We start from the raw sequence: 25660 nt of genomic DNA on the forward strand, positions 1-25660 counted from the left end.
TAATCGTTTCAGGGTTCTGTGTAAAAGTCAAAGGTGCAGAATATTTGCGTTCCGGCTCTGATGCAACTAAAAAATCTAATTGTACATAAATGAACAAAACATCCATATGAATTACTTAAACAACATTTTAATTATGTTAAATCAACAGTCCATGAATTTTAGGGATTATGAGAAACAGCCTCTTACAATGTTGCTAATGAAGTTGTGAAAGACTCATAAATATTCATATAAAGACATCACACTGAAAAAGTACTTCATCGAACCGTTTTTTTGTTTTGTTTTTTTTGCTCATTTTAAATCACAAGACCTCTTTCTTAGTACTGTATGTACATAGTGCAAAAAATACACGCTTGTTGTCGATAAACACTTTGATGGATGTGGCAACAAAAAGGTCCACGAGGACAAAGTACCTTTTATTAAGCTACAAATACTTTCCGGATCCAAAAGTGTGACACTTAAGCACGTGACTGACTTAATTCAATTCTACTTCTAACATTTTAAAATGGCTTTACAAAGTGGTTGGGTGTTTTTCTTATATACACAATCGAATACTTGTCGTCAAAAGGCATTAGTAGTTTGAACGACAGCCGTGCTGTCGTAAACACGGGTCTTCGGGGTGATAGTCGCAATCGAACAATTTAAAGTGTTAACTGCTTTTTGAACGAAACAAAAACTTTGCAATGGATTACAAATGAGACAACTGCGGCGTAATAAAATATCATTACCCAGCCCTGACAAGGCTTCAGTAAAAGGCCCAAAGCATGATCGTGACTGTTTCTACCGACACGACAGCAACACAGCAAGTTCAATCTGACAACCAAGTACTGTACAGACGCTACTGTTCTGCTTCTTAGAAGTTAAATCATCTGAATGGAAACTGGGGGAAACCACTTATTCAACGATAATAAAACACTTCCTGCCACAGATGCGAGAATGCTGTTGGGGAAACTACACAGCGGCTAAGCAATCCAGACAGTGTCTCCTTTCTTTCCTTCCTTCCTTCCTTTAGGGGGAAGTGCTAGCATGAACACAGTATGTACAAAAAAGGTAAAGCTCAAACACAGCAAAGTAAATGTAAGCTATGTGCATGTAAACAAACACTCACACCCACATAGAGCTGTAAATGCGCTCCATGAATTTGGGAGCAGAGTAGTCGCATGCTCTCTGAAGCTTTTCGGAACACTTGCCCCCAAAAATGGAGACTGTCAACTTGGGATGAGGACACATGGAAACAAAGGTTTATTCCAAATTCAAGTTTTACAGGTTAGGGGTTGAATTGTTTTTTTTTTTTTAGATGAACCTGCTGCCGCTTGGTCCTCGAGCCTCTCCGTTGCGTGCAAGTGGTCTGCACTGACAGATGCCTGAGATTAAGGGCCTGATTTACTAAGATGCCAAATGGCGTGTTGACTCACTAGTAACACAGCACATGAGCAAGCTCCGAAAAAGCTTGATATCTATCCTGGTCCTCAAGAACCGAGTTTGGACACCCCCTGCACTAACAGGTCAAGTGCGCTGTGAACAAAAGGGGCTGATCAAGCCCCCTGTAGACAAGAAAGGTTTTCACCAAAATTTGGGAAAGCACCACAACAAGTGCAAAATGAAGTGGTGGAATTAGAAGTGTAAGTAGAAGAGGCAAACAAATGTATTAGTAGTGAATGGTATGTATCTGCCATCCTGTCGAACATGGTGCTTAAAATGCGAAACAACGCGCCACAAAATTTCTTTAGGAGAGACCAGAACAAATAATCACATTGTATTTTTTTGCATTGGAGTCATTTTAGCATGTATGAACTGAGCTTTGTCATAGGTGATATGGCATGACGACACCTTGGGACTAGCATCGGCCCTTAGATCAGTAAGTGGAGTGGTACGTGGGCTTTCTCTCGCGGTATGTAAACAAACACTGAATTAAATGTTGAAATAATAACTCAGTTACAATTGCTTCAACCTTTTTCAAATTAGTACATTTGTTAAGTGGGAGTCAGTTGTATTTAACTTTTAAACACATTTTCATTGACTCTTTTGGAACGGCTTACTTTCAAACACAGGTACAATGTTTTATTTCCTATTTAAGTGGTCACAGATGGCATAATGTTACAACGGCTTACACCAATCTATCGTTGCGGTCAGGCGGATCCCTTGTGTTCAATTACATATTTTCCCACAATTCATATTATTGGTCTGTCCTCGTGCATTTTTTTTTTTTTTTTTCCCCAAAAAATATTCTTAAACGCAGTATTGTTAAAGTCCACCGCTTCTGTATGAGGCATGCGGTATTGTTGCCTCAGGACTGAAAGTCTGCATTCTTTTATAAAGATAATAACAAGAGGCATATCATGCTAAAATCAATTTTTGGGAGGTTTTATCCATGTTAAAATGCTAATTCCTCACCAAAGAGGAGACATCCGCATTCCGCCCTTGCAGACTAAAGAGACAGCCATTTTCTCAGAGCAGCTGTCCCTGCAACTTGAGTTTAACAAGAGACCATTGCTAGTATTTCGGTTTTGAAAAGGTTATTGACTGCATGAAAATGCATTGATGTTGGTGCACACCTGTACATGACAGCAAAGGTAAAATACCAAGTTGAACAATGTGGTGTTCAAGTCAGATGGTAGTTATTCGTTTTGTGGAAAACTGATGATTTGGGAATACAAGGATTTCGCCTGACAACAATGATACTTTTCAGGAATAAAATCACAGCTTCCTCTGTTTGAATAAAAACTTTGGATTTTACACTACGTGTATATTATGTTGCTCAGGATGCTTTGTGTAAAACGTTTGAGAATCATTACGTCGCTGAATAGCCAATATGCTGCATTAGATTTTGTTCCTGGCATTCAAGCATGTGGGAAAAGACATCAGGTTCTATTTGCCTGCGTTTGCACACGCAAATCTTGAGTAAATCAGGCCATAGGTGTAAGATTACGTCTGGTGTAGAGTCATGGAGATGCAAGGAGAACAGCTGCTGGTTTTATGGGATGAGACCACGTGGGTGAGACAGGAGAGAAGAGGAAGACGAGGAGGAGGTTGAAAGGTCAGGCCGTGACCTCCTTGGCCGCCACCTGCTCTCTGCTCTCTACGTTGGTATCTGCGATGGCGTCTGAAACAAGGCCTTCCTCATCCTCGCTCTGCGCTTTCTCCTCCTCCTCATCATCCTCATCCTCCTCTTCTTCCTCATCATCTTCTTCTTCCTCTTCCTCGTCCTCCTCGTCTGTACTGTCCTGGCTCTTACCCAGCTGCATGTTCTCCAAGGTCTTTGACACCCACGACTCAATGCGGCTGTTGAGAGTGGGTACCTCTACGGAAATGGGTTCTGGTGTGTAATCCTCCTCTTCCTCATCTTCTTCCTCTGCCTCCTCCAACATGCCAGGGACCAAGGTGGACGTGGTGGAGGTGATGGAAGAGTTGAGCGGCCCCCTGCAGCTCCCATCCAGCGAGCCTGTCTCGGTGCTCTGCTGGGAGGCCAGCTCTAGGCGGTCATCGGCGCGGACCTCATCTCGCTCGCCGTGAGCCTGTGTCGGGAGCGGCGCCCTCTGCGGGGCAGCGGTTGTCGGGACTGCCGGGGTCTCATTGTCTCTGGGGGGAGCAATAGAAGGGGAAGGGACACTTTTTTCGGCCTCCACTGGCTCCGGAGCATCTGAAGTTTCAACCATACTTCTCCAGTTGGTTTCTGCGGGAAGCAGGTAAGGCTTGATGAACATTTTCGTATGATAAACACGTATAGAAAACCGTTACTCTGAGTAGCGAAATGAAGTACGCATGCATTTTTGAGCACAAATGAAAGAGAAAATAACATGAACACACTAAAAAGAAATCATTATATTCAAGTTAGGCGCTCTTAACGGTGGCTAATAAGCATAATAAGATAAGGAAAGAGACACGAGGCATCTCACCATACTCCTTCTCATTGACCTCTGAGATGGGCTCAGAGATGACGGAGCAAAAAGACGTAGCGGAAGCTGCAGAGTGGTTGCGTGAATGTCCCATATGCGAAACTTTCTTGACGTGTTTCAAAGCCTCCTCTGCCTGCTCTTGTTCCAGAGATGACACCATGTCCTTGTAGGCCTGCCTGGCCTGTTCTGTTAGTGACACCAGGTGGTCAAATAGACTCTGAAAGAAGCAGATAAGATGCACTCTATTTTATGAAGAACAATCATATGAAAAATAAAGGTAATAAACCAAGGTAGTGTACCTCAGCTCCAGAATAGTTAAAGATGCCAACCAGACTGACAGCCACAAGTTTGTTGACGCAGCGCCCGAGAGCTTTTCTGCCCAATGCAAACACAAACGGGATCCCCTGCTCTCTGGCCATGGCAATTACATTGTACAGAGCTTCATCCAAACCACCTGAAACAAAAGTCACAGACATGCTTCAAATTCTAAAAAATAAACGAGCTTTCAAAAGTGAAATGACACTTGGGGGCACAGTTCCACTTGATCTATCTGGAGTACAGCACTGTATCAAACATTGTCGCTTACTAACAAAATGGATAACTGACTGACAATGTAAATTCAAAATTGTGGTTGTATGCCACAGTGAGGGCACAGCTTGGTCCCTACCTTTGGTTTGGATCTTTTCACAGTTAGGAGAGATGATGACGCATTTGATCTTTCGCAACTTCATGTGCTTGGTAACCTCCCGCAGGCCCATGACGAGGCGGCGTTTGGATTTGGCCTTGTTGGGGTCCTTGTGGTAGAAACGGTCTTGGAAACGGACCAGCTCCTGCAGCAACAGCGTCGCACTCTCGTCAATCTCCTTGTTTAGGACTTGGCTACAGTACCTAAGGAGAGCAACAACATGACATGGAAGAATGGCAAGGTTAAGGAAATAAGAAATCACCACTAATGTCGTTAAGAAATTTTGCTTTGACAACTTGACGCCTATAAGATGTGATGTTTTATTCATTTACTTTGATGTTTGGGGTGATCATTGGTGGGTTTGAACAATGTTAAAAAGAAGTCAAAACAGGATGCAGGCTTTAAGCTGTTGGTGTGATGACGTATGGAGCTGGTGGTCACAGGAGAGGAAGGCAAGGAGCTTAGCTGCAAGGGCCATTTGGAGGCTATCAATGCAAAATGTGTTAGAGAAGGCTGGGCAAGTACAATAGGCCTTCAGCGGAAGACACAAAGATAGCTTTGTGGCTACTTGCATACATTTTTGCTGAGGAGGCACAATGTATCAAACATCTGTGCCCTACTCTACAATTCTGTATTGTACAAGGGCCCCCTGAGAAAAAAAGACCCGCTAATTTCTAGATGTTTCTCCCATCCAAGGCTATTTTTGGGTGGGATAACTATTCGCAAGAGTGAGTCACTTACTCTCTGAAACGTCGACTGTGGATTATTGTGAGCGCGTTTGAGGCCATCGGACTCCCAATGCCGGAGCTCGAAGGAGAACCCTGTGAAACAGGGGTGATGCTGTATGGAGAGTTCTGACTGGCTGGGGAGAGGGATGTGTCACTGGGCACACACAGGCCATTTTCTGTGACATAAAGTCAAGTAAGAACTGTTAACAGGGATTTGATTTGGGGAGAATAAAGTACTTGTATTTAATTTATCCCACCTTCTTGAGAGGCAGGCTCTTGTGAAAGATCTTCAGTAAAATGTAAACAATCATCCCTATGCTCTTCTTGGCTAGGCAACTCTTGTGCTGAGCTTGTTTTACTCTTTTTGCCTTCTCTCTCCTTGAGAATAATCTAAAAAAAGCAGATAAAAACAGTCAGAACAATGACAACAAAGCATTACAGTGATCAATTTTAACAAATCAAGCAACCAAAACCAATCCAGATGTCAAGTACACCACACGGCATCCGTTAAACAAGAAAATAGATGGCAGTTTCTGAAACATTTCAAGGTTATTTTCACCACTTTAAATTGATTAATATTAAAAATAACACTATGTAGAGACAGATTTTTCTCATTCAAAAATTACATATTTCGTTATGGGGCGTTTCGCCAGACAGCGACAATAAAATGTAATGTAAGGCCATAGTGTCCCTGCTTCTCTTGAATCATTATCATCAACCCATTAACCTTCTTGAGAGCCGTTGGTCGCTTGACTTTGGGTATCTCCCGCTCCTTCCCTCGTTTTATACGTGGAGCAGTGGAATCCAGAGTGTTAGGGGAGCCCAAGTAAGGTTGAGGATGACCCTTCAACATAGCTGTCAAGCTGCCAGTGCTGTGGAATGGCATAGTTGTTCCAACTGCGGGGGAACAGAACTACGTGAGTAGATGTGTAGAAAGAAAAAAAAAAAAAAAGGTGCAGAATTCCAAAAGAATATTAAAAGTGAGCGGTGGGTTTGGGGAACCTGCAAAAGATAGTGGCTTGGTATTGGTGATTTGTTTGGCCTTCAGTGCCAGCTGCTGTTTAGCCAAATCTGCCAGCATGTCTCCTAAGTCCAGCGTGACGGGAGTTTTACTCTTCTTGCCTGCTGCCTTGGTGAGTGCCTCCTGTTAAGAGGTAAAAGACAGAACAGGATCATTTGACTAAAACAGTTGACTCCAGATGAACATTAAGTCTTGAGTTCCTAACACGATACCTGTAATTTCTGCTGTTCCATACTAATCTCTGAGTATTCCTGAGCAGTGGCCACGGCAGCAGCCAGGGCCTTCTTCCTCTGGCTTTTGGCCCTCTTGGGAATCGATGTGGTAATGGGGATAGGTGTCTGCACAATGCTGATCGGGGAGTTGTCTGCTACGTTTTCTAGCTGTGATAAGGAATAAAATATGAAATGTTCCGTTGCTTTGCAAAAGAATCAGCACAGAGCCAGTTTTTCACCAAGTGGAATAGTTTGGTTCAGTTGTAGACCACTTTTTTTATTGGAGTGCTTTTGGCGCCGGACAGTTATTATGGGCAACAACAGCTTTGGAATAATAAAACAACGTTACAACTGTAACTACGAATCTAATGAATCCCGAATGGCAGCCAGAGCATGTTGTCATTTGGAATTCCCATATTCACGCAAGAATATTCTACTGAAAATAACATCTAGCAAGATGCTGTAAAAAGGTTAGATGTTTTCCACATCAAACAAATTTGGAGTTTACCAAACAGGAATAACTTGTGAACATTTTTGAGAAAAATGTTGCAACAATTTCAGTTAAAATATCCAATGCACATTCCTGGTTGCATGCACACTGTAGCCTATACAACGTAGACGGTCTACATGATGATTTTGAGAATACACCCCCTCCCCCCCCTTTCAACATTTTGGAAATTAACTGTAAACCCCTTTGCATTCGCTACATGTGGCAAAATAAACAACATCGTTTAACGCTCCAAATCTATTGCAACTAGGCTGAACCTTAGCTGAAAGTGACTTAAGATATGTTCTGATAACGGTCTACAAATAAGCATTTGGCCTACCAGATTTCGACACAGTTTTGGCTGTGTTTGACTCTGAGATGGCGCGTCTGCTTTGGCGCAACGCTGGACACTATTTCCAGTGGGTAAGTCTGGGAACTCATCTCTCTCATCTTCATCCTTGTGTGTATAAAGTATATTTTATCGTAAGAAATAAAAAGGGGAACGAGTGAAATAGTACATCAATATGATCGTTTTCTCACTTCAAAGTAAAGGGGCTCCGTTGTGATCTCATCACGTGTGACCAGTACTGGCTGCAATCTCTGTTCCGACTGGTTTGGACAACCACGCCCTGGACAGGCACTGTGAAAATCCTACAGAGAAAAAAAAGCCAACGTTGACAAAAACACCGTCGGGGAATTTACCGGATAGTCTGGTAATATTATTATCTATTATTATTCTGTGGTCTAATAAATGCAAGTAATCAACTCCAGTACTCTTTACTGCACCTGTGAGAAGTTACTATGTTCAGGATTCTTCCTCTGGTCTGCTCTGTGGAAATTTACCCATGTACCTGCTAGAGGAGACCAAGTGCATTGTAAATTTCAGTTCATAATTGAGGCCATGCAAAGATAAAGCTTCACCACTACTGACATATTAAGTACTAAAAAGAAATGCACTCATAAGAGCAGCATTTAAACTTACTTGTCATTACACCAGTCTCAACCCCCTAAAGACAAAAAAAAATTGCAGTTAACATCATAATTGATTTGACAGTTGGAAATGTGTCTTTAATGAAATTGCTACACTTCAACTTAAATAAAAACTTTATATTAATGGATACATCTGAAACTAATGCCTGTTCTGCCGAACAGAACAATATGGGCAGCCAAGTCAACAGCGTTAAAGAAATAAAATAAAATAAAAAAGCCTGTTGCCATACGGTGCATGATGTGGACGTCTCTACTGTTCGATGTGTTAATCCTGCTGCCTGCTTATGTTTGGGGCTACAGTATCCACTGTCGCTGTCAATGTCAGCTTCACTGGTTCCCTGATCGCTGTAGCTTTCAGCTGCATTGGATGCCTGTTGCCTCTTTGTTCGGTTCTTCCACAGTAGCGGACTGGCAGGCTCCCCAAAACACCGCCCAGATACCTCACCTGGGAAATCTAACAAAGAGGGATCAGATTAGACACATATACATTGATACAATATACATGTACTATCACATAACACTTCATTACCGGTAGTTATTTCATCATTATGACAAATGTGATATTTAATTAAAAGCATAGTCAAAACAGCAACAACTGTCAGATTTAAGGTCTTATTTATCATCCTTTATGAGGCGTAGCCTGCCAATTAAGCCACCTACTATTGTTAACAGCTCATCTGTGCTTTGATGCTTTTCTAGTACATCAATAAATGTTTAACATCACTGTAAAGTACCTTTGGGTTCCTCATCAGAATGACACAGTCATGAAAATACAGCGGACCGGTAATTCTCAATTTATTAGGAAAATAGCTTCCAACAGGCTGTAAGTCGACTTATTTGTAAGTCAAGACACATTAGAATTTAAGAAACAAAAATAGATTAAAAAAAAATTAAATATGAAATATACAGTATACAATATACAATATATATCTATATACAGTGTATGCTGTTGACACATATCTCTTAACAAAATCGATGAGTTTTTGAATGAAAACAAACAAAAGTTTTTAGAAACATCCCAAATTCTTCAGAAAACGTATCTGTTCCTTACAGTGGACTAGGGGAAATGCGGAAATAAGAAAAATAAATCCTGAAAAAACTTGACATTAGTCAAAAGTCATTTATTTGGCCTGGAACCTGGGGTGGTCACAGCATATTTCATAGGAGGGCAGTGTCCTCACTGCCCCCCCGCCAGAGCTTTGTTCAAATTTGTAAGTATAGCTTTTTTCTCTATTGAGTGCGAGTGATTCTGGCATGTCACACACACACTGCTCTGCTAACTGCTGCAAAGTCTCTCTCGAACACCAGTTGAAGCACCTAGGCCTTTCAATTTATGGATCATTTGTTTTTATCTTGATCCTACTGAAGAGTGTGTGTGTGTGTGGGGGGGGGCATTCATGTTGATGGAACTGTCGATGTTTTCAAAGGCATGCAATGGTCATTTATTTTACTAAAACCAGACTCAGTTCATGTGACATCATGACTTGCACAAAAGTAAATGCCCCAACTGGAATCTCTACATTCTCTTCTTGTTCAGGAGCCCAATCATTTGCATCATCAACTAGTACAACCAGAAGATGCGGTTATTGGCTATTGGCAGTAGGCTTAACTTCCTCACTAAAATGAAAGTAACATACTTTCAAATAAATATTTTGTTAAACATTACCATCTTTTACTGCTCTATTAAACAGCTAAGATAAGACTTTTAAAGTTTGAAGATATTCCATCTTTTACATTCCTAAAGCAATGAAGGAGGAAGATGCTTACCTGTCTGCTGGGCAGCATCCACCAGTAGTACTTTCTTGGTCCAACCATCATAACCATTGTTGCAGACTTCCTTCTGCACAGCCAAAGTCCTGCTTGGGGTACGGCGACCCCTCTGTGGCTGGCAAACACCTAAATGTTGCTGTTTTATATTAAAATGAGGGCGGGAAAGACAGTTTGCTGTAATATCTTCAACATGAGAATAAAACAATACAATGGCACAGGAACATCAAACATGTATTATTATTATTTTTATTATCATTATTATTTGGAAAAAAAACAACATCACAAGCAAAAAGGAGGGCAGATTTGGAGTCGACAGGAAAAAAAAAAATCACAAGGTTTTCATGCATCTCTGATTAACAAAATTAGCAAAAATTTGTGGACCGGTATTTATTTTCAATCTTTTCTAGGCCATACGATCATTTTTGTCCTGGCATTTTTTGTTATGTGTTATTAATAATTCTGTTGAACCACAATTTCAAAGCAATGTCTAGTTTTTTTGGGGTTTTTTTTTTTTTTTTTACTTATTACTATTAACATTTTTCTTTTATTATTAGTATGTTATTCATTAACATAGCGGTTTCAACACTTATCTGTGTATGTGCCAAGTGAAAAAGTTGACAATTTTACCTTGGGCATATTAGATCGGACCATGCCTCTTCCTCTGTGATTCGCTATCCCATATGCCGGCCCAACAGGCAGAGGCCTTTCGCCAACATCTGTTGAGACGGGATTAACAACTCCAGGCTGCACTGGTCCTGCGTAGGTACCAGGGAATGGCTGGTAAAAGCCCATCATAGGTGGGCATGGGGCAGGCATAATCTGGTAGTAGGTATAGGCATTGGAAACAGGGGGCTGAGGGGAAGACATGATTGGGTAGGCCAAGTAAGGACCACCGGGGCCAGGGTTGGGCTGATGCCAGCGCAGATCCCCGCCATTGTACACTGGATGCTGCCTGTAAAAAAAAAAATAAAAAAAAAAAATAAAAAAAGCACAAGATTATTTCATTCTCTTGATGTTTGGGAACCCTGGAAAACTCACCACTACCACTTAACGGACCGAGTTGGCCAAAAGATTTTGTTACCAGAATTACTAACAGACCAATTTTGACTTTTACCACCCAGTTCATATACTGTCATTAATATACTATCATTAACGTAACACAGCCCAGATAAACTTCCCAAAAAAATCTACTATCAAATTGGAATTGTTTTTTATCCTATTGCTTACAGAAAAAGGAAATAACAAGACTATAATCCCTGGCATAAACGCAAAGCAATACCTTGGCACCCTCGGTGGCAACTTGTGCGTGGGAACAGTAAAGTAAAAGTACGACTTTTCGTTTCTCTTCATGCGGCTACTAAAAGCACAAGTAGTCTTAAGGTACTTTTTGTTATGAAACATGTTAGCAACTTTTTTTGAACAGTCACGAGAGGGATTGGAGAAGTCTCTAAAAAAAACACTCAGGCAGACTTTTGTGAAATAGTTCCTCTCTGTTCGCAGCCATGTTATTAGTGTTAGCAGTGCATGTCAGCGATGATGCAGAAAATCCAGAAGCTGCTTAAAAAAAGATGACAAATCTAGTCAACTCAATGAATAAAACTGATTGATCACGTAGCTATATACTCTAATCTGATTCTGAACATGAAATGCGTATCTTAAAAACAACCTCAACAAACACAAGATGTTGCTAAGGGCTTTGGAAAGGCCTTTAGAGGAAGGATGATGATTGCATCTGTGGCATCACAATGAAGTACATGAGGGTTTGTTAAGATGGTGCTGGTGTGGTCATGCTACAGAATGGTTGACATTTTCACAACCAAACCGTTATAGCAGTCATTTCCTTGCATTCAAATAGCACGGAAGGAAACAAAAGTGCGGATGTGTGCAGGATATAGAAGATCACTAGTGTGAACAAATAGGACCTGCTGGAAATTGGCTATGGTGCCATGTCTTTTTCTCAAGGATGCACTCAACTAGAGAAGCGCGGACAACGGGCGTAATCACGCTCATGGAGAGCTCTGCTCACACTGGTGCAGGGGCAGAACAATGATGGGAGGGGACAAGTCAGGAAACGAAGCAAGGCTACTTTACACGAGAGGCTTCTTCCATTCAAAAGGTGTTGTCTCGACATGAGATTTCAACTCAAGTAAGAGTGAGAAAACCATGCACTCCAGATAATCACTCTAATGCGGTGTGGGCGTATTACTTAGCGGCGACATTTCCCAGCCTGTGACACAATACCTGTTGGGTTGGTTCTCTTGAACAAAAGGGTAGCAGGTGATGAGGTAACTCGGAATGGGAGTAGTTTCCACTCCTTCGTTGCCCCCTCCCGGCTCTCCAGATAGACTCATGCTGACCAGGGATCCCTCAAGACCTTTCGTCTGTGGGATGAAGGGTTCTACTTCGGCTGAAAGTTTTACATCCTGTAAAAAAGAATAAAGCATGATTACTGGTGGAATGTGAGGAAGGGAACCAAATTAAGGCATTAAAATGACAAAACTAACTGTGAAGCCTGGGGTATTCAGATCCATATACAGTATGGTGAACTATGGGCTGACAAAATTAAACTCCTGACCTCACTCCAAAATAGTCGTATGCCACCAAAATGGTGCATGAACAGCAAATGGCAAATATGTGGTGGTAGAACACTTATCTTATTAGATCAAACATAAAAACGATCCACATTCAACAGTAAATCGGTAGGAATGATCATACTAAAATTAGGCTTCGATATTCAAGATGCTGATGAATCACATATTATATGTATATACACAGATAATGAATAAGTCCCAAAAGATCTACATCTGCTCCACCAGGTAATCACCAACATGCAACAGTAGGAAATATTACATTACATTGACATGTAGTTACCCCACAAAAACTCCCACAGACATAATAAAAGGTTTTGGTGGGAAAACTAACATCAAGTGTGTGATAACAGCCCATTAAATGGCTGACATTAATTGGTCCAACCCAAAAAACACACTTCTGGTATGATTGCAACACATCTAGAATTTTTACCAGCTACACTAGCTCGTTGTTTTTCCGTGAAGACAAACGTCACCCTTTTTGGGTCCGGTTTTTTTTTTGTGTGTGATTACATTGCCAAAGCATTCGGGGAAACTACTGCTGTTGACATTTTCAAGAATTTTCCCCCCAAAATTTTAATCAACTAATCAACGATCATCAAGTCATTTGTTTGTTGGAAATACTTTAAAAACAGTCCTTGTTGTCATCTTTAAGATGTATCCAAGATAGCCAATTAAAAAAGAGGGGTGAACAAGTTCAGCAAACAAAGAGGCTTCCTAATTTCTCTCAAACAGTGCCGTCTGTAACACAGACAAGCCACTGTCCCACTACCATTGGCGGTGGGTGGTTCCTACCGCCACACACTTTTCCTTCATACATCAACAAACGTCATCTTGTCTAAATAGAAATGTAGCAGATTAAGCCTATATAACCAATTCACAGAAACTAAACAGCAATGTTGACTCTTAAGATGCAGCATGATGAGGTTGCAAGTGATTGTTTTGTAGCGGTGAAAAAGCCTGTAGTTACAATTAAAAATGAAAAACAAAAAACTAGACCCTATAAATGCACATAATGCACATAATGTAAAATAAACACGGATCCAAAGTTTCCTACTTAGTAGGATTAGTAGGACTTAAAAGGGCAAGTCAACCCCCAAATTTTCTTTGTCATATATTGTGTGCAGCCCATCTAGTCAAGACACAGTGTTAGGGTTATTTTTTTATTTTGGGGAATATGAATTAAACAGACAAATTCCACCTATTTCTTTTTCATCACATGGTGTGATCATTTTGCCACTTGCTGTTGATGGAATATGACATCACAGTTTCTCAGGTCTGAGGTCAAAACCTATCACGCATGGCTCAGTTAAAAAAAAAACTGGTGAGCTGCATTTGGTTGTGACCTGAGGACTTAGCAACGGTGAAGTCATTTTCAGTCAACAGCAAGTGGCAAAATGGCTGCCTCCTGAGATGGATACAAACGGGGGGAATTTTGCTGCTTAACTCATATTCCAAACGCAATACTAATCAGAAGGCCATGTTTAGTCTAGTGGGGGACACATAACATATTGTGAAGACTTTTTGGGAGTTGACTTCCCATTTAAAACACTGAAATGGCCCTTGATAGGAAAAAGGCTCCCATGGCAGGCTGTGACAGGATTAAGCCTAAGAGGATAAATAAGAAAGCAACACAAGATAAGCTAATTACAATGCAAGGAACAGCGTGGAGAGACTGACTGACTTTGTGCAAGTGCGTGCGTGCGTGGAGAATAGCTGCAATTGTCAAAGTTGCATTGAGGTCACAGACAGATGTGCATCCTTTGGTGATGGTAGAGCCAACACTTAGAGAGGGATCCATTGAAGCTTTTGTTTAGCTAGAATTAAGCATCTTTGTGTCAAACAACTGTCATTTATAATTTGAATCATTAGTAAATGTCACTTTTTACCGTTACACTCATACATGTCGTGTGTCTGTGCTGAGGGTAGTGGGTGGACTGAAGCGACTATAGAAAGCCATTCAAGAGTCATGTTTGTCATGCAGAGCAAAACCACTACCACTGCATTGCAATATATCTGATCGATATATGATCAAAGGCCACATATGAACATGACACTGGTCGCATGAGAAAAAAAAATCGGATTCAAATATAAAAGTACAATTCCATTAGGAAATGAATGCATGTCTTTGAGATGGGCATATTGTGACTCTGAAATTAGACGATTTTGACAACTTTAACACAATAGCACTAAATGGTTACCTTTATTAAAATGATTGCCATTTGATAAGACATTGCGCATTCATTCATCTTCCGACCCGCTTATCCCCATGAGGGTCGCGCTCGAGCCTATCCCAGCAGTCTTAACGCGGGAGGGCAGGGCACACCCTGAACTGGTGGCCAGCCAAATGCAGGCCACACAAACATCATTCAAACTCACAATCAAACCTATGGTAAGATCAGGTACATCTTTAATTAAACAGACCATTTGATTCCCTATTCCTGAAATTATTATTAAATATGATATAACCAGCATTTGGTTCCGTTTTATTTTATTTTTTTTGCATTTTCTGAAAAAAAAAAGAAACAATGACAGCCATTATTTTAGGAGGGTGAATCTATTTTAATCCATTTTATTTTGTTTTAATTAAGGACTAAATCAGAGAATATTTCTGTGGAGAGGTTGCAATCAAAACAGTTGTTAATTTGATGATTAGTTGACGGTTAATTGATCAATTTTGAAGCTTCTAAATTGATAAATTGATTCTAAATTAATCGGTCAAATAACTAATTTTAAAAATATTTCGATGGTTGCAGCCCTACAGTACATATCCAGTGCATATCCATAAAACAGAAGTGCTCCAACTGAAAGTTGTTTGCACATTTATCAAAGTTGTGACGTAGGATGTTATGGCAGTTGTTTTGTTTGTTGTTTTTGTTGTGTTTTTTGATATTCACCCTGAACCGATCGCCACACCTTATGACGACACATGCCAAAACACCGTCACGCCGAATGTCTTTGCGGTCGTCCCAGACACACATACACGCACGGAGAGGCGGTGGAATGTCAGAAATGCTGAAGAACCAGACATATTCTGCTCCACAATACCTCTTAAAGCTCTGCGCCTCACTTAAAAGCACTCTTACGAATCCCTAGGAATGGCTGCATGAGAGTTTATTGACTTTTTTCTGCATCGATCGGGACTCACCAAGTGAACTCAGCTCAGCTGTTGCTGCTTCTAACCAGTGACAGCTGAGATGTTTTGGCTCATGTAGCCAAGTTAGCATCAACATAGACGTCGCTTCTCATTGTATGAGAAAATGATGACAATATATGGAGCATAAAACATACCCTCAACTGGCGACAAAACCAATGTCACATAGATTTCATTAAAAAAAAAAAGACAGGAAAAACACAAGAGCAATATCAATGCATGATAGCCGTTATTTGACAAAAGCCCTTGCCGTTAGCTCTCCAGACGATGCTAAGCAAGAACTGTTGAGCCTCCCATCTCAAAACAACGTGTGCTTTAAACGTGATCAACTACATATAAATTAAATAACTTGCAACATTACAAGGCGAAATTAAGAAAAGCGCATTACCTTAATGTCACTTGCATCCATGTCAGTCACCGACACAGCGTCTGTCCGTCACTGACCCCACAGTGGACGTCAGGATGCAGGCCTTTTTAATTTCTTCATGGTAAATATTAATACCAACAATCCCCTAAGCTTGATATGTACACTCGGGTTCTGACTGGGTACACTAACCAGCTTTGAGACGGAGATACGTCCCCTTGCAGTGCGTTAGCTCCAAACGTTGGTCACTGGCACACTGCGATTGAAGCCAAGTTGACTCTCGAGTGAGAAACGGCAGTCACCTGAGCGGAAGTAGTTGAGGCCCAGCGACGATCCTATTGGCTGGATTGTGCTGCTTCGTCCAATCGCGTCATTTAGGCACAGTCTCTTTAATAAGTGACGTCAGCGACGGTAGGTATGGTGAAAGTAAACACTCCCTGTTCAAATGATTTTACTTTCCGCCAACCAGTACGACTCACCTGAAAACAAAACTTTCTTTTAAAGAGGGGCAAATAAACGTGAAATTAAAATGTGCATATCCACGTACCTAGAACTGTATTTGAAATGAATCAAGCACATTCAAACTCAGGTAAAATGGGAGTCAGCTCTAAGCAACAGTTAATCATTGACCTCAAAGTTCATCTTTTCTGGTAGGCTTTCCCACTGTGAATAGATACTTTATTCATTCATAAGGGAAATCCACAATATCCGTAGGATAGAAAAGCAGAAGAGGAAGATCTACTAAGAAACCTACATTTAACCTACGTGCATTTAAATTAAACTAAACGCTTGGAGTGACTGGAAAGGCTGCCAGCATTGAGGATCAATATCATTGAGTGCTGTATAGGACATACTTTTTCTCAATATATTTAATATCCATCTAAAAGTCCATATAAGAAACTTTTTGCCAACACTAGCAGGACAACGTTACAAGACATCTAAACTGTGCACTTATTGACGATGATTGTGTTTGACTCAAACTATTCCCAGTTGAATTTCAACATCAGTGGTAGTACTAGAAGCATACAGTTGTCAGCTAGTATGCCAACATTATACTACTAGTGAGAACAAAAGGCATACATGGAACTTGAGCTGGATGTCAAGATAAAATAATTTCCATAGCTAGGTGTCTCTCGTCATGATGAAAACACTCCATTCCAAATTTAAACCATTAAGTGCTGACAGAAGTTTATTACCAGGTGGCAACAGTATACATTAAAATACTGCATATGTCTTCTCATACACATTTATACAACCAATATATCTGCACATGGAAGGATCTGCCAATCTGGTATATGAAAAACAACAGTGTCAGTGATTTCCTCTCGCCAGGACAAGTCAACACATTCTCAGGGCTCTTCTTGAACATCGGTGGCGTTTTTCAAAGCGTGTGGCGTCTCGCTCGTCTCCGAAGCACGGTAGCATACTTGATGTATTCAAACATGCCATTTTCTTGTCTCTTGATTTTTTAGTGGCATCATGTGAGCTTGCTCACAATGGCCTGGTTGAGAGAGTTCAGCTGATTTGTCCATTTGTCTAAAGCTGTGTAGCGAGCACCTCCCCGTTTCTGGTAGTCGAGTTCTAGTAGCTGGTTGACTTGGTCGATTCGCCCGTGGATTGTGCTGCGAACACCACAAAAATAGTTAAAGAACGGCTGTACGCAGCAGTAAAATACAATACACTCTCGGCCATGAGGATATTTATCCTCATAAGTAGTTTATAGTACGTGCTTATCATTGTTATGATTTTATAATTGGCATAACCTCAGGTGACTGGATCGAGTCCATTAAAGAAAGAAGCAATTCTAATTGGCGTTTGCAGATAATGGATGGATGGATGTTACTATCTTTACAGGATTTTGTCACCTGTAATAGTAAATCACTTGGGTACACTTTTTCTTGCTAAAATCTGCATCCAAAATATAAAACTATCTTCTCTTTAAATAATGTTGAAATAGAATTTGAAATTGCAAGTCATAGTTGAACCTTGACGTCTAATTTCAAAACCAGTTATCCATCAATTTATGGTGAGGTAATGTTATATGATGAGACCGGTTGACACGTACTTATCCAGAATACACTGCACCAGTAGACTCTCCACATCACAAACATCGATATTCAGCTCCTGAAACACAAAGCAAATAGACAGTTGGAGATTATACATGAATGGCTAAAACATAAAACTCCCCAAAGTTGTGATCCAATAGTCTTACCTTAGAAATGAAGGGGATGTGTATTCTTGTATATGGTTTGATGAGTTTGATAAGTACTTGAGTTCTAATATTGCGCAGCAACTCTGCAATAAATAAACAGAAGGTGCATTTACAAGACATTCTTGGTGCACCACCAGCAGTCAGAGTCACCACCACTCACCCTCTATGTGCTCTCGGATAAAGGGGTCGTCCATTATGTTACTGTGATTTGTTTTTAAGATTTTCTCAAATTCAGTGATGTCATTATTCTGGTAGGCGCTGGGGAGGGGGACAAACAATCAATGTTATTAAAATGCCACACTTGATGGTTAAATATCCGATGAAAACAATTCTAGATAGCTGTCAATGTTGATGCAAAACTGACAAAAAAACCTATTTCACACTAAGTGTATTTTCTCTTTTTGTTTATGCAACAGACACACGTGTATTACATTGTACGTCTCTGGTGAGCCATTTCTACAATTTTCTGCAATAAAAATAAATTTTACTTTAAGGTTTTAACACATCTTGACCAAGTGGGTGCTAATATTTATGGAGGATATTGTACATATATATTAAAATAAGCCTGTGCAAATTGAAAATTGTATTCTAATTCATTGCAATATTGATTTGCTTGATTTTTCAGCCCTACAGGCATCTTGTTCGGCAAAAAAAAGTCATTATTGTGGAGTAGTGAAGCTTACTGAGTCACTTTGTTGTGAAACTCTGTGTGTCTGCATGTCTGTATTATAATGGCTCTCGGTGAATAAGCCACGCACACCAAAAGGCACACAATGTGGAGTTGGACCGGATTAACGGCATTGCCATTCATTTTAACAAGGAAGACAATTTGCAATACAAGTATTTTAAGTTAAGAGCGTGGACATGAATTAATTAAACTTTTAAATGAAGGCGTCTTGATAACAAGATATCACCAGATGAACTTTTGAGATGAGAACAGAAAACAATCTGCAAATCTCTAACTGCGAATGTGAGGGATTCATTGTTATATGCATTTCGTATTTCACAAAACTATGTGAACATAGTGCAGTTGTATTTTGGAGGTGATGAACGAGGATTGACTCCAATAACAAAACAGTCTTACCTTACTAAATTTGTCATTGCTAATATCTCTGGATCATTTTTGTATGGTTTGGCCTTTGAAGGGTAAAGAAAAGGAAACATTAGGGTTTTAAAAACAAAATCTTCCAGACAAAAAAAAAATGAATCAAGAACATTATCAATTATGAGCTCAGAGTTAAGTAAAACATGGCACCTCTTGTGAGTCAAAGGGATTGATTCCCGACTTCATTAGCATATTGGCGAGTACTAGGTACTTCAGACACGTCGTTCTTCTCGGACTTCCAGATTCGTCATAATTTTTAAAGGCCTCGAAGAAGTCTGTGTGAGCTTTCTCAAACTCCCCCTCTCTCAGGTGCATTTTCCCGCCGCATTCTGCACAGGACCAAACAAGCACCCCTCTTTCATCAGAAAGAAGCTTTGGTCACACGCAATGGAGAAGTTGCTGAATACACCAGCGCTTACCTCGGATAACGCCCATTATAAGTGGATGAGGAATGGCAGATTTAATGTGGAGCGACTGCTCGTACAGGGCTTTCAATTTTTTGTTGTTTTTCTGTGCTGTGTACATCTGAATTTCCAGAGCATAGATCTCCAACAACTGCGTGCCTTTCTTCAGGTCATCCTCCCCATCATCGGTCTATGACAAACAAGAAAAGAAGCGAGGACACTATGGTTATGGATGCAATTCATAGTCGGAGAAGGAATTTCTATTCAATTACAAAGGACGTACAACCATAGCATTTGACTCATTTGCTGGGAGTCTTGTTACCTGGCAAGACTGGTGTAATTGCCTCAGGATCTTCTGCAGCTTACCGTACTCTTCTCGCTCCAGGTACAACTTTCCCAACTGTAGTGACATAAAGCATTACAATTTACTTATTTTAGTGCAAGTATAAAGTGTGAAGATGTTGAGCACCAGAATAACCTTAAGGTACCTTTGTGTTGGTTTTAAACCAAAGTCTGTCATTTTTTGCATCTTTTAAAGCTTCCAGAGTAGTTTCATAGAACTCTTGTAGAAGGTCCATCTGGAAACATAGTAAATATAAAATATGACACACATACAGCGGTGGCTTGGAAATTTCCCATGATTAGTTTTGTATTGCATTCATTGATGGCATTTAGCTAAAAAGACTTTTGAATGGCTGTGGCTGTTATACATACAAAACATTCTCTTTGTTTTGCAATTAATTTGACCGCAAACATCAACTTGAAGCCACTTTTTAAAGAAATGCCAAATGGCTGCAAACACACACACACATATACACACACACTCAGACAAACAAATGCCTAACAACAATTCACATAATTGTCAGTTAGGTCACTCATATCTCAAGAAAAACAGCATATTCAACTGTCAGATAAAGTGGTTTCCATACTGCACCTGTTTGGACGTTGAGATGTAGTCCAGAATAGAGTTGATGGACTTTTCTGAGTAGTTCCTCGTGACTGCACTTCTTATGTACGTCAGCAACTGTTTGTATCTGTTCATCATCTCTGGGAAATTAGTCTGCAATAAAACATGTAACACTTAATCAGAGTGGTCATGATAATATCAGCTACATGTTACAGGTCAGTGTTGCTTATTTACCAGCTTAAAGTTGATTTTAATCATTTGTTTCAGTGCCTTGAACCCCCATTCGCCTTTCTCGCCTTCTAATTCCAAGACCTGATGATGAAAACAGGACAGTGAATACTATGAATACAATAATGTGTATGGAACTAGCACACAACTTTGAGTTGAGGAGCATCTTACCTTCTGGAAACTGCTGAGCGCTGCTTTGGGATCATCCTCCTTCAATGCTTTGGAGTTGTAGTACTGATTCTCCAGGTCAACATTTGGCTCTGAATTGCTGTCTTCCGAGTATTCCTGAATGCACATGCACATTTTTACAAACTCCATTAGTTCAAGTTGCGAGCATAGCGTGACACAAGTTTAGGGAAGCAAAGCATAACATGATCTCTTCCTGTGGTATTCGTAGCTTCTGCTAAAGTTAGCCAACCTATAGGCTAACTAGTCTGTAATGTAATGCAAAGATCGAGTCAGAGGAGCTTGCATGCAAGTTTCACTAAACTATCCTACAAGGTTGTTGATTATTTTTGTTAATCAGCTCTGTGGGAATGTGTGTATGCATGCGTGTGACCAGCTATTAAACTATATTAGCCCAACACGCTAACTACGAGGCTAACGCTAGCTAGCTCTCATTATCGCTGCTTTCCAGTTCTGCCAAAGATAAAAGGCGGGAGCTGGGTCATTTTAGATAGAAATACCAGGTCGTAGTCCTCTTCATCATCACACATGAAATCGTCCTCCATGTCAGACATTGTGATAGTCCTTGTTGTCCTTGTTTAGAGACGAATAGTTGGCCCGGCCTGCGCTGTGTTTTGCGGCGATGGGAAGGAGATGGTGTGTCAGGGTGGCAAAGAGGGGCCACGGCCGATCTCTCGTCACTAGATGGCGCTATTGGATAGCCTCTCCAACGTATTCTCTGTGTGCATTATGCCCCATTTTCACCGACGGTATCTATACCCTGCTCCACTCTGCTTCTGCTCTACTCGACTCAGCTCTACACCCAAATACAAAGTTTCCACAGCCACTGCGACTAATCCGCCTCACCATGCTTGTGACGTCATCTTACAGCGACCGTCGCTTGTGCGCAATGCAAGCACACACCAAAATAACGGAGAGTGCGATGGGTTGTTGTACCCGGCGCTTGTTTTGTGGCTGTTTATTTCAGCCAGAAGACATGAAAGGAATGAATGAACGAAATAATTAAAATGCAAAAGAATACATGCTTAAGTACCGCAGACTGTTTTGTTTTGGAAAACACGAAACACGAGACATTGTTTACGTGGCTATTATTAACTTGGCAGATTCTAACTTAAAATAATTTGTTTGTGTATGCAAGTAAAGTATTGTCTCTGGCCAATCTTTGGCCCTACGTTACGTTTTAGATCGAGGTTACGTTTCTGGAAGCAGAATGGAGGCGGTATCGAAACAAGCGAGAAGAGTAGAGGGGTTAAACCCGTGGAGGTACCAGATCGGGTCGGGGGCTACGACCGTATATGACGTCACGCTACGGCAATTGCAATAAGACAAACTACACTAAACCGAAATATTTTAGTCACTCGTGTTTTGTGTCATTTATCATTATAATACAGAGACTGACGGTACTGTAACATCGGCTGCAATATTGATAACTGAAATGTAATACTGAGCCTCAGTAAATGATAGACAGGCTGTTTTCTTGATGTTTCTCATTCAATTCACTTAGAGGTTTCAACATAATTGTTAATACAGATACAATACAATATAAAATGTAAGAGATGTTATTATTTTCTATCTAAACAATGTACTCAGGAAAGACCTTTATCATTAGAAAAAAGCAAATATATTTTTATATGTTGTTCTTTTTAAATTATTATTTCTTAACAAAACATGCATTATCTTATTAATTGTAGGAACACATATTAGCAATATAGACTTGTTTTCCCATGTTTATAAGCTAATTTGAGTCTGTATATTATTTTGTCTATGGTGTATTTATAGATATATTTACCTGGGATTCTTTATTTATTGGCCCAAATATTAGTTTACCAGGAATTTTCCGCTCCTTTATGACTCTAAACCAGCGGTTCTTAACTTTGTTGGAGGTACCGAACTCCACCAGCTTCATATGCGCATTCCCCGAACACCTCTTTGGTTAAAAAAATTGATTTTTTTTTTCAAATCCAAGACATAGATGTTTTTTACTGGTACACAAAATGAGCCGTGCATGAACATTACCTTGTTCAAAGAACAAAACCCCTAGGTTAAGAACCACTGCTCTAATCTCTGCCATTCATTAAAGGCTTACACTGCCCTTTAGAACAAAATGAATATTTTATTTGGAGATTGCTGTGCTGAAAAATCCTGCAAAGAGTTGATGTCATTGGTTTACTGGGAAAAAAACAAAACAATATCTGATGAGTGTGAGTGAAAAATACAAGTGTATCATGCTATGAAGTGAATTGGACCATAATATTTATAATATCCAGTCATAAATTATAAATACTGGCATGAGAGTGAGGAGCGTATCCACAGATCCTCATCTGACGTACAGGCTGAAAATCTTTCCAAATGTCTCCAGTCATATTAATTGTATGGAAGCCTGTGTATACTGACACTGCATGGCTGTCGACTGCATTCACATAGAAACCACAATATGTCTGCACATGTTGCAGACGTGCTCCAGTTAGTTCACGCCCTTTTGTTTCGTGTGTGAGATGAGTCATTGGAACAACAGTGCGTGCTTCGTGTCTATCAACAAATGATAAATTAATTAGATGATGATGATGATGAATTTATGAACAATCTGATCAACATAAAGACCTAATAAGCAGCACTCAGCTTGCGTTATAAACAACAGCAAAAAATAAAAAAATGTATGGGGGCAAGGATGATAGCTCCGCTCTGATTTGTCATGTTTTACATGCTTAGAAATTACTTTTACACTGTTAATTAACAAATTTGTCAACACACTAACATGTTCAAAAGAGAACTGATTCACCACTTAGGATGTAAAAGTTAATGTTGCGCTTCACAATCAAAGGATGCTGCCATTGAGTCCATAACTTGAATTTTTTAGGCATTAAAGTGCCAGAAGCACTCATGCGTACGTCAGTAAAGTACAGACACACAAAAAAAAGAAACAGAAAATGAACTGGGATTGACTGTATTATTATATTATTAAAGGTAAATATTCGTTGCATGTCCACATATCTCAGACAAAAAAAAAAGACAGATGTGAAGTCAGGCACATACGTCTGTGGTTTCTGACGACTAAAATACCAGAAGAATTAGACATAATGAAATCACCTAGAAGAAGCAAGGAGAACCAATAAAGAACTCATTGTTGCTTATGAAGTGCAAACACGTCCAGTCAAGGCAACACAGGGCAGTAGAAAGTCCCTGCTGATGAGATAACTCATGGCAATCTATCAGCTGCCCCTTTCTTATTCTGTCATGTTTTAATTATGATTGTCAAAAGTGGAATAAAATCATTGCCCCGCCTGTGCCCTACTTCTGTAAAACTTGTAAAAACAAGCATGATGGCATCCTTCAAATATTCTGCCTTTACCCTTGAGCTATTATCTTCTCCTCGTTTATCACATTTGTTCTGTCTGATTTATTGCCACAGTGTCATTTGCGCAGGAGTGATTTATGATATTAGACCAACAGGTCATATTTATTAATCTATTCCCAATTAGTGGATGGTATGACAATAAAATAAATATTTATTACCCTTTGATGTTATTCTGCATTTCTGTGGGATCCGCGAGTTACACAACGGATGATGCGCGTTACACAACGGATGATGCAGACTGTTAAGTCATCATCTTGCACGTTTACTTTAGTAATAGAAAGGGAAGAAAGAAAAATGAAAACCTCCACAAATATACGTTTGTATCTTTAATGGGGTAAAGGTCAATCGAAGCACAAGCGGTGACGCAGGTACAGTGTCTTCGTCAACAATGCAGGCAGGCAGCATTAGGCCTATTTGTCCAGCATGTGTCTTATCCCAGCAGTCAAATTAAAGATATCACATTCATCCATTAAGTTCCGCTTTGTTTACGCCTCTACTCGTGATTCATCCGCTTTTAGCTGAGGCTCTTACCAAGGAGCCATGTGAGATTTTTACAGCCGCTCGCAAATAGCAACTTTCCATTGCGAAAGGTTCACACCGAGATCGCATTGATATGTTTACGAGTGGGATGTTAAATGGCACCAAATTACAATTTTGGCAAAGAAAGAAACCTCGAAATGGGAGGAAGACATCTTTATGACAGTGTGGCTCAATCTTTTTTATCTATGTATGTTTTGATACAGCAAGTATCTGTGTGTGACTGCTTTCATACACACCCGTGACCATATCCATCAGGCAGCTCACTAATTCCTCAAATACATCGAACGCCAGAATATTTGTGGGTTGGCATTTCCTAGTTGCGCTCACATTTCTTCCCGTTCCGTCAACCACGTGCCAAACCATCTTCAATTTTGGGGGGGGGGGGTATGAGGCAAATATGAAAATGCTAAATTCCAATACAGCTCAGGTGTGATATTTTTCAGTTCCCAGTGAAATGTATACCTTTGTTGTGCGCTGAGATATGAGAGCAGTGCGCAATTGCGTAAGAGAGCAGCCTCGAGAGAACATTGACAGCCGGTATAGAAAATGCATGGATAGATTTCATACACACAGGTATTGATGACCTTTCTTAATTGAGGGTCGTATCAAAAGTAATTGATTCATGCATATTTGCCACCATTGAGGGAATATCTGCTCTGATGACAGAGTATTGTGTATTTCTTCTGCCTTCAAAGAATGGGACGGGAAATTACATTGTTTTTTATGGTTAGTTTTGGGGTTTGTCATGAACTGCAGAGAGGTCCCAAGAACTTTAGAATAGTCATATAATATACAAATCTGGAGGTTTACAATCTGTAAAGAATTAAGAGA

At 40.2% G+C, this 25660-nt stretch overlaps 2 protein-coding genes across 3 annotated transcripts; both read right to left on the reverse strand.

Moving 5' to 3' along the window:
• Positions 1–107: 107 nt before the first annotated feature.
• secisbp2l (SECIS binding protein 2-like) lies at positions 108–16194 on the reverse strand. Of its 2 annotated transcripts, none has more exons than XM_088371075.1 (18): positions 15917–16194; positions 12028–12209; positions 10414–10738; positions 9784–9922; positions 8247–8470; positions 8009–8033; positions 7813–7877; positions 7567–7677; positions 7367–7483; positions 6540–6707; positions 6309–6450; positions 6034–6203; positions 5564–5696; positions 5320–5482; positions 4561–4781; positions 4193–4347; positions 3894–4110; positions 108–3670 (listed from the first exon to the last, which is right to left on the reverse strand). In XM_088371075.1, the coding sequence occupies exons 1-18, from the start codon at positions 15935–15937 to the stop codon at positions 3036–3038; spliced, it is 3213 nt and encodes a 1070-aa protein (XP_088227201.1). In that variant the 5' UTR covers positions 15938–16194; the 3' UTR covers positions 108–3035. The 2 variants fall into 2 exon arrangements, with proteins under 2 accessions (XP_088227201.1, XP_088227200.1); XM_088371074.1 differs by having other exon boundaries at positions 7813–7880.
• Positions 16195–17063: 869 nt separating this feature from the next.
• Positions 17064–22206, reverse strand: cops2 (COP9 signalosome subunit 2). Its single transcript, XM_088371076.1, has 13 exons — positions 21435–22206; positions 20920–21033; positions 20755–20832; positions 20548–20673; positions 20102–20191; positions 19936–20013; positions 19629–19803; positions 19360–19538; positions 19189–19241; positions 18265–18362; positions 18105–18187; positions 17958–18016; positions 17064–17514 (listed from the first exon to the last, which is right to left on the reverse strand). The coding sequence occupies exons 1-13, from the start codon at positions 21486–21488 to the stop codon at positions 17370–17372; spliced, it is 1332 nt and encodes a 443-aa protein (XP_088227202.1). The 5' UTR covers positions 21489–22206; the 3' UTR covers positions 17064–17369.
• Positions 22207–25660: the final 3454 nt, after the last annotated feature.

Source organism: Syngnathus floridae, chromosome 3 (genome assembly GCF_059516105.1).
Source record: "Syngnathus floridae isolate MCC-2025c chromosome 3, RoL_Sflo_1.0, whole genome shotgun sequence".
Lineage (NCBI taxonomy): Eukaryota > Metazoa > Chordata > Actinopteri > Syngnathiformes > Syngnathidae > Syngnathus > Syngnathus floridae.